Genomic DNA, 9,923 nt, shown 5'->3' on the forward strand with positions numbered 1-9,923 from the left:
ACTTGTCATTGAATGTGTTTGGAGGTGTTCTGGATTTCGACGTCACTACATGTATCTGAAGCATTACTGGGTTGGCAACTTATCAGATCAAAAGCATTCCCAAAGTTTGCGTGCAGGTGCAAACAACATGCATTTGTGATGTTTTTGCTTGAATATGTTGTCCCCATTTTTTTTTATAAGTACAACATTTAAAAAAGTAAAAGCTCTGTGATGGTCCAAAAAGTTCATAACTGAAAAAAGGTTAAGGACTGGTATTCAGTTCTAAGAAGAAACTGAAAAGTTTGACAATGTGAAGAGTACTAAAGAAACTGCTTAAAACTCAACAGCATTGTCTGGATTTCTCAGTGACTTTATCCAGTCTTTTGTTCCACACTACCAACATGAACAAAGTGAACTCAATAAGATTATTGTGGTTTATTGCTGAGAAAAAAAGGCTGAATTTCTTCTCGCTCCTTTTAGAGCTAATATTTCACGAAACTGCCGCAAATAATACCAGGTGGATCCATCTCCCTAAGGACAAAAAACCAAAATGAATGTTATTGTCCATGAGATGCATATTACAATGCTATAATCTACAATATCATAATGATATTATTATTTTCCTAGACACAGGAAACTGCACATATCAGTTTTTATGGGGGCTGTGAAAATTAGTACAAAAAGTCATTCTTATTACACAACCAAGACAAAGAAAAAATGATGAGCTAAGCATGTAAACATACTATAAACCACACATAAACCAATGACCCTTAACTGTTTGCCTTAACACATGTTCTTAAATTTTTTGAGTCTAGCCATAATTTTGCCTTGGACGTTGGGTTGAACATAGATTTGCAAATAATGGCCAGTCAAGGGGGAAAGAAAAATACCATCTTCCAAGTTTTGACATAGATGTTGACACCAAGTGTGTTGCATTATTACAATAATGATAGATCATTATTATTTGGCGATTGTGGAAGCTAGACTACAATTAAGTCACTCGGGTGCCACTTTGAAGCAGTATTTCCCTGTCAATAATCCTAGGATTAACAGGAAGCAGGGCCTGGACTTTGCACTTTTATTTAACAAATTGCTCTTTTCCTAATATATCGATGTTCCATTAATTAAAAGGCCAACAGTCTCCCGAACATGGGTGTATCAGTTGATTGCACAGGGTATTTTGGTGGGCAAGTATTTATGATTCTGTAATCAAGCCTCACTATGGCAATAAATTAAACAATGTTATTGATCACACTACTGTGCAACTAGAACTTCTTCTGAGTGTAATCTCAGAGGCCAGTCTTGCAACCAATTTACCTTTTCATTGAAGAAATGCCCTGAGACAGGGACAAAGAACTTCAATATTTTCTGTGTAGTTCTGGCCAGTACTTGTGTTCATTCCAACTTCACAAGTTGGCAAGGTGTTTTCTTTTAGACAGCTGCCTTTAAGGGGGCAGTCAGGAGGTTAAGTGGCTATTGCAGAGTGGCAGCACTCTAAATGAACTGCTGCCTTGGTTCAAGGAGAAGGTTGACAACTTTCAAATAATGCTCTTAGAACATGTTACGTTTAATTAACGCATTGTAAATACATGTATGATTGATTGTAAAGGTGATTTCAGAAAACCCTGCCCAAATTATCTTGTTGATGAAAACTGTAGAGATTGCATGGGCAATACCCTAGTGTGCAAACTGAACCAAACATTGTGAACACTTCATGCTTCAAAAACAAATATGGAACACTCACCGTAGCCTCGGTTAGTTTCTGCAGCGCATATTCCCAAACAAGTTTAACTGGGTTTGGATCTCAAGACCCAAAAATTCCACACAAATATATTACACAGATCTGGTGTGTCTTCTTAAATTAAATCACCACGATCTCACTTCCAAAATTCACACCTTCAAGAGTTATAAAGTGACACAGGCAGAAGACGAGATCAAACGATCGAAATGGACACTTCGCGTCTCATGCACGATTTGTGCTCCCTATCTGGCGCATGCGCAGTCGTTTTTCAGCTCTGTCGTCAAACACTCACTAGTTTTCACTAGTTTAAGAATGTAATGCGTGTGTACACGGCCTAATTAATATGCAGCACGGGAGTTTCGGGCTTTCAGACTTTTCAACCCGTGTTTTGCATATATAATAAATTGCGTTTACACGCTGAAATTTTAAGCTAGTGAGTAAATGATATCATTTTCTCTAGATCCAACCCTCTGAAGTCCAATCGGCCTGTTTTGAAAGTGAATAATGGCGGACCATGAAATCCAAAACTTACACTCGAAATAAACAGCCTTTGGATAAAACTCAAAGCTCAAAATTTTGCCACTTAGGTGTTAAGCGAACACGCTTTTAAAATCAGAAGAAAAAAAGGAAATGATTTTTTGATCATAGTACCACTTTAAGATAAAAGCAAATAACATAAACTATGAAGCCATGGACATAACAGTTTGATGTTTTTCTCGTTTCATTTCGTTTTCTACGCTCACCTTTTTTGCTGTAATTGATTTTTTATTCACGTATCACAAGGGGGACCTCTCCGCGTAAGCCCTATGGTTTTTGGAAGTCTCCTCGCCACTAACTGTATGTTTTAAAGTTTATATTATTTAGTACTGAGGCAAATAAAGATTGATTGATTGAATGAATCCCCCATCTTTCCTCTAAAGACGTGAAACAATCGGCTGAAATCTGCCAATCAGCAAATATAATCAGCTCAAATAATCAAATATAATCAGCTCTCTCAATTTTAGTGCGAGGGATCCACTAGACCTCTACCTCTATACCATTATTGGCGCAGCATTGAGAATTTTCCAGCGCAATAGCGTGTAAACCATTTCTCATACTGTTATGAGAAATTTGACTGTCAGAAAACCACTTCACGTAAGAGTTTATAAGTAAGGGTAAAAATGAATGTAAAGCGAACAGTGTGGCAGATAACTCCCTCCTTCTACGTTCTTCTAAATCCCGTTGCTTGTTAAAAACTTGCTCGCCGCATTAATATCCAGGTGAGCACCACACCCTGTGGCGCTTGCATCCGAATATGCTACATAATTAGACATACTATACGGAGAATCCGTCAGTACCCTATAATTCAGTCGCTTCAAATTAGCCTCTCAAAAATACAGTTCCCTAACACAATATTGATAAAGATAAAACTTGGAGTCCCAATCCTGGGCCGTGGCAACTAAAATTGAGCAATACTTCGTCATGAGTCTCAAAATATTACCAAAAACCGTCCCACCAGAAATAATCCTACCCACGAGTGAGGCCAACTCCCCGGTGCCGATACCAAACGATCACTCAAGAGAATCTTATCAACAGATTTAGTGATACTACTTTCCTGTCGCTCAGAAACAGGAAACGTGGTAGCAAGAGCACTAACTCGAAAGTGAAACCTACAATAGTCCTTACTTGTAAAGAAAAACGGAAAACAAGCGCTGCGCAATGCACTAAAGTAGGTCGAAAAGAGCAACATGAAAAAAGCAAACTGCAGAAAATGAAACAGCTACAATTAAAGGGTCTCAAAACTAACAATCGGGGCATAACAATGTTCTACTCGGTTTAGCTTTGAGACGTACCATCGGAGAGAGGACCTTCTGGTTTATCCTCTTCATGCTAAGTAGCTCCGATCCATTGTTCCTGATAAAACCACTTTGGGCAAATTAAAACTCCAGTTGGCAGGCCGAGCGTAACTTTAGATTACGCGTCCATACTTTCTATTACAATACCTCTTGCTCTTGGCTGTTGAGTTACCTTGCCAAAGAAAACTACTCAGCTAGGAGGGGACGTAGGGATTTTGGGTTTGGCGGTCGTAGGCATTTTTTTGTAGAGTTGCTTCAAAAATTCAGTTTTTTGGTCCTGGTATCTGTTTTGGGTTTGAGTTTTTTTTTCCTTCAGTTTTTCCCCTTAAGTTTTGGTTTTCGTAAGAATTACAAGCTTTTTTCTCCCTTTTTGGCTTCCTGTTACTCATCGGCAATGATGTCCCTTGATTGAATGATTTTACGGTGACAGCAGAGCGTGAGAGTAGTCGCGCGCCTTCCACCAATGTGGCTTAGGATTGTTCCCAGACTCGATGCCAAAGAGGGGTTGCTGCGAGAGAGCAGAGCAGGTAGAGAACCAACAAACTTAACAAACGTTTTGGCCAGTTTTCCCCTTTCGTCAAAAGCTAACAGTTTATGTCAACCATTCGTCCTAATAATGAGTTTTATCTAAGTGTCAAGTCTTGTAGAGTTATCTGGAGACTTAATTTTGGCTCAGCTTAGGAAGCTCTGTGCTCTCTACGTGGCATAGGAAAGGTTCTTTCTCAGTGCGCTTATATCAGCTTGTTTCCCTGGCCTTCGTGAGTTAAAGAACGAGGCATAAAAATGACTGTGTACCGTACTTGTTTCTCAACGAGCTTATGTCGCCCCACTTATGATGTGTTAAAGAACGAGACATACACATGTCTAGCGTACTTTTTGCACAGCGCACCGTTAGTTTACTTCCGTTTCGCATATCACGACCTGACTTCCGTTAGTCGGGTCGACATGAAATTTATTCAGTTCGTGTATGCTATGTCCTATTGTCTTCTGACAATTTAAGCAAGTGTCTCTTATAGACACTGACCTGAAAAATTCAGGCGGATTCAACTGGATTCGAACCGGGCATCACATACATCACGGACGTCATGGGTTCGAATCCCGTTGAAGTTGTTATAAGCCTATGAAGGTGAATCGCAACACGTACCCTAGAATTTAGCAGTAGGCAGATTGCAATCTTCTCAGTCAGCCTTTTCTTTAGCATAAACTCTGAATTGCAATGAAAGGCCAGATTCAGTGGCTTATACGGCGTAGGTCATACATAGTACAGTGGTTACATGAAGGGCTATAGTATACAATGAAGATTGCATTCAAGCAATTTTATTCAATTTATTAATTCTTAGGTTAGCGAAAACTACGATGAACCAATGCCAAAACTAAAAATGTTCATTCTTGACACAATCTTCGGCTTATTATGTACAACTTTCACGGCCGTTTATCATGAACCTAGGCATAGTTACAATGGGTAAACAATCAGTTCAATTACTTGGTCATGACCCAGTTTTGGCTTCAACAAGGAAAGTGACTTTTCAGCGAATATTGGTCGAACAGTGTCCCCATCAGTAGGCCTCTGAATTTCGTATGCATATGTAAATAAAAGTACATTCAAGATCTATCGGTTTTCAATCTGCTGCTCGCGTGAAAAGAAGAGTCGGTTGTCTTATTCGCTTGATTAATTCGCTCAACGAATTAAAGGAAGACCTAAACCAATCTCTCGCTTTGAGTAAAGTTGCGATACTTTGAAGACTTTTTTGCATATTTGCGATTACTCAAAAGGCTATGACTGACCAGTAACAAAAAACGCACATAGTCATTGTCTGCGAGCAACCTCGCAGAATTTGACTCGATTTGCGTTTCATGATTGCTTATAATTTCAGTTTACAGTGTCCCCAATTAGTCCTCCAGCGCAAAAGCGATTAGACATTTAAATAAAGTTTCTTTTCTTTACCCCACGCTTTCCCATGTTTCTTGCAGAGTATTACATGGAATTTCGAAAGGTTGGTTGATTGCGCGTCTTGCTGCTTCTTCGGCTTTAACATCGCTAGATCCGCGGCAAATCGCCGCATGGAGTTGTTCAGTGTATGCTTGACAGAGTCTCTCTCGCGCTTGAACTCTTCTTGATGTCTTCGTTAAAAAAAAAAATTAATCTTCAATAGCTCTTATCTTGGTTAAGATCTACAGCTTAGCTCAGGAGACGAGGAACTTCCTTAATCTTCACTGGTCGAGGAGCTATTAAAAAAAATATATTAAAGATTATCTATAAACTGAAGTAACAGTTTCTAACGAGATTAGATTACCAAGTTTATAAAGCTACTACGATGAAAAACATCAGTTCTCATTTTTTGTATTTTTTGTTTTTGTTTTTGTTTTGTTTTTTTTCTGAATGAAGTAGAAAGTGACGTCATTGATTTGATCAGTATGCAGCACGACAGTTTTCAGATTGTCAAATTCGCGTTCTACATACTAGTTAAGCCGCATTCCCACACTGCATTTTTAAGCTAGTGAGTAAATGACGTCATATTCTCCTCGATCCAGCTCTCCGACAGCTTATCTCTTAGAACTGTTAGTAATGGTGGACTGTGAAATGAAAATATTGCCGTACAAAAGAAGTAGTTTTTTGCTTGAAATGATTGCATAAAATTTCGAATTTCGAGTATTCCGCTCTAGAACTTTCGAAATGTGAAGAAAAACGAAAGGTGATATTTGATAGTTCTATACTCGTCATTTAAGCAAAGTGACCTTTATGCTCTACATATGAGAAGACTTTAAGGGGTCTTTCCGCAGGTACCGGAAAGCATCGTGTTTTTGGTCACTTGGGATTAGTCTTTATTTGGAGTTTTTTAGTTTTCTGTGTTTTGTTTCATTTGTTTTCCATAATTTCTGCTACGGTACTTGCAGAAGCTGCCACTTAAAGGCGTCCGAAGGAATACTTCCGGGAGCATTTGTTGCGCAAACAAGGAATATTACTTGGCATGCAGAAACAGTAATAAGACTGGGTAAAGTCATATTATATCTTTGAGTTTAACAGCTAGTTATTACAGAAAACAAAATTCAAAAAAACTGACCCAGATTATGCAATTTAAAATCCCAGCGAAGGTCGTGGAAAAAGAATGTCACTCCAAAAGAAGAAAAGGAAAAATAGGGGGAGCTGAACTAAAAACTGATTTTCATTTGTTTGACTCTTGATTGGAGCGATGATCAAAACAGCTGCTCTGGAGCTTCACTTCCTGGATGTCAAAAAAGCTACCAAACGGTGTTCAGATCTTTAAAAAAATTACGAAATACGCTCTGACATTCAATTACCCTAAGAAGACGATTTACCTCTTTTCTCGAAGCATATCAATGCAGTGAAGCAGCAACACAATCAAAGAACTTGCAGTGGAGAGGGCAATGGCCACGAAAGGAAATACAAGACGCAAATAATCCCCGCAATCTGGACAATCCTTGCCTCTAAAGACAAACATAAAGTAGAACAAGCTGCAGGAGGAACATTGTACGTTAGGAGATGATGAATGTTAGCCTAGTAAATGAATGGGGTGCCGCTACACATAATAGCAAGAGCTCGTGATCATCAAAGGAAGCCTCTATCTCGCATACTCAATGACCTATGAGGCAACCCTTCCAGATTAAATTTATTCATCATAGAACGCCTCCCTTGGGAGATTCAGCAGGCCTACTGTTGTACAAGCAAATGAAAACAGAGCTATCTCAGCGTCGAGCAGAATGTGATACTTTTCGCGGGAAAAACCTGTTTCTAAAAATAAGTTTTCCCGGTTAAAATTAATGGTGATATAGGCTCCCCCTGATGATAGGGAGCTTAACAAACAAACAAAGACGGCTACGGAAGGACAACGGCACAAAGCTATAATATCGATGGTTAAAATCTTGCTGCACGTGAAGAACACATTTTAGCATAATATTTTTGTGGTACTCTTTACAGCAACGGCGAGAAATCACTAAATTAGAGGCTTTCACGAAAACGCGAGCAGACAAATGTGAAAGTTTCATTCTCTGATCCTACTCTGAAACCGCTCGTACATAAGTTATTTTAGAATACTATGTTTATGTCGTACGATGTGTACGAGACGCAATAATCGCTGAAGACTGAACAATAGTGCAAACTTATTTTGAGGTGACGTTTTCGTCAAAGTCGCCGTTACGGTAGTATTTAGGTCGTTAATAAGTCGGGAACATTTCGAAAACAAATCCGAGTGGACTTAACGGTAGTCGATTATATGAGCTTCCTAATTCTAAATGATAAGACATATAATCACTTGAACGTCCCACTATGTGGTCATTTAATACCCATCGTGATCTACGTCAACCTAAGTGACTACATCGTGAGACAACGATCATACGTCTTCTAAATATCTATTTACCACAACAATGACCAATAATCACTTCTTAAGTATGATAATCCTGATTTTAGTTAGGATGCAAGATGTATTTTTGAGAAAACAATTAGTGAAACATGAAAACCACGTCTTGCTCTTTTGTTACCTAGGTTATGGATTACGAAAAAACAAAAAACTAGATTTCTCACTTACGGCGTTCGTTCAGGAAATAATTTTTGGACGATAAGAATCAGGGGCCCACTAATAACATATGACACCAAACTCATGAAGGCAAATATGAAACCAGAGTTTTTCTGAAATTGAAAGACAAAGATATATACATTAAAGATGAAAGCATTGTAAAAAGAGTACATCGAAAGTTACCAAGAAAAAAACCAACAGCAATCCAAAATGACCTTTATTCGATTGAGTGGTTGTGTAAACTCTCTTACAGGTCTTCTCCGTTGATCCAAAAATAAGAAAAAAAATCGCTTGAAGTTCCAAAGGAACTACAGTTGAATGTCCCGTAAGGGGACAGCGGGACCAAGGGTTAATGTCCCCTTACAAGAGGTGTCCGCTTATGGAAGGTTGAAAAAAAAAAAAAGGTGCGACAGAGGGCATATAATACAAGTCTTTGAAAGCTCATTAAGACAACTTGTAATAATTATTGTGTTTCAAAGTGTAGACAGGTAGGCTTTTATAGATTGTGCTAGTAAAAGTAGTATATTGAGCCACTACCAGTGCCTATTTTTTGCCCAAATTGTGCCCCTTTTTTTACGATTATGTCACTTGTTCTTAAAATTATTCCGTTTGCAAAATGAGCGAAACCGCAAAGTCCAAAAAAGTATCACGATCGTGTAGCAATACTTTTTTAGTGTTACAAGCTCCTCTTCTATTGCATTTAATTCTGCTTTCTTGGTCTTAAGACAACGGTGTCTGGCTATGTTTTCTGGTTCTGGTATGGTCTCTCTATAACTCTAGTTAGCTGCAAGTTATCGGCTGACGCCATTTGGCAAACTTGCAAATGAAACGTACTGTGACCAACACCATCTGGCAACTTCCGTTCTCGTCATCTCGTGCCAGACTGCCAGCCTCCTTGGGAGGCTCCATCTCCGTTACCAAACCGCGAATGCGGCTAAAACATTGAACAAAAATGGTCTCAGGCTTATCAATATATACTGATCATGTTAGCAGTGCTAGGTTTCCAAAATCAGCGAAAATTATGCTAGTTTCAATTCCTGAAATTATGCTAGCACAATCTATAAAAGCCTATAGACAGGCCAAACACGACTCTTATTGGTCGAAATAGGAAATTCAAAGACCTCAGAGCTTTGCTCTAACAAGTACATCTTTCAAAGACCTGTTTTTGGGGAAGTCACTCCTCCCCCCTTGATTTTGTTTTTGTTTGTTTCTTTTGTTATAAATGAAACAAAGAGTTTCTATTATCGTTGTAAAGCTTTCATATAAGTTTTTTTTTTCTTTTTGGTTAGGGTGGAAGAGGGGGAGGGTCATGTTAACATCGTTTGGAGGGTGGGGTTTGCATGCCTTTGCAAAATGCGAGGGAAGTCCGGAATGCGGGGACATCAAGCTGAGACCTGGATGTGCACTCCAGCCAATAAATGTGATTGTGGGTTTTAGCTGGTTCGGCTAAATCGAACCCCAGATAATGCCTCTCATAAAAACGTCGATAATATCAAACGTCCGATCAAAATTAACATTATTCACCTTGTTTTTGCCAATTAGTTCTGTTGCGAAGCTGAGGGAACAAACGAGCATCGAGGAAAATCCAAACCCGAGAAGCACAACAGAAGGATAGATCATGACTGTGTTGGATTGAGTGATGAAATAAGACATCACTCCTGAGCAGACAACAAGTAGAGCAGCAAAGGTAAAACACCGCTAAAACAGATTAAAAAAGAAAAAGGAAAATCATCTCATAAGAGACGTGCATGATATAATCTCTTTAAGGTAGATTACGTCGCGGGCAAATCTAACTATCCAGATAATTTAACTTATAACCCACCGATTAATTTTTGC

General features: G+C 38.8%; 1 protein-coding gene across 1 annotated transcript in view; it reads right to left on the bottom strand.

The window, feature by feature from the left end:
* Positions 1-4,861: 4,861 nt before the first annotated feature.
* The window catches only part of LOC138008037 (major facilitator superfamily domain-containing protein 12-like), a 19,459-nt gene continuing 14,397 nt past the window's right edge, over positions 4,862-9,923 (bottom strand). The window contains exons 9-12 of the mRNA XM_068855212.1: positions 9,612-9,785; positions 8,100-8,200; positions 6,874-7,002; positions 4,862-5,781 (exon numbers count right to left, since the gene is read on the bottom strand). Coding sequence (XP_068711313.1) covers positions 5,760-5,781; positions 6,874-7,002; positions 8,100-8,200; positions 9,612-9,785 — 426 coding nt within the window. The 3' untranslated portion in view covers positions 4,862-5,759. The remainder of the gene's footprint in view (positions 5,782-6,873; positions 7,003-8,099; positions 8,201-9,611; positions 9,786-9,923) is intronic.

Source organism: Montipora foliosa, chromosome 6 (assembly GCF_036669935.1).
Source record: "Montipora foliosa isolate CH-2021 chromosome 6, ASM3666993v2, whole genome shotgun sequence".
Classification (NCBI taxonomy): Eukaryota; Metazoa; Cnidaria; class Anthozoa; order Scleractinia; family Acroporidae; genus Montipora; species Montipora foliosa.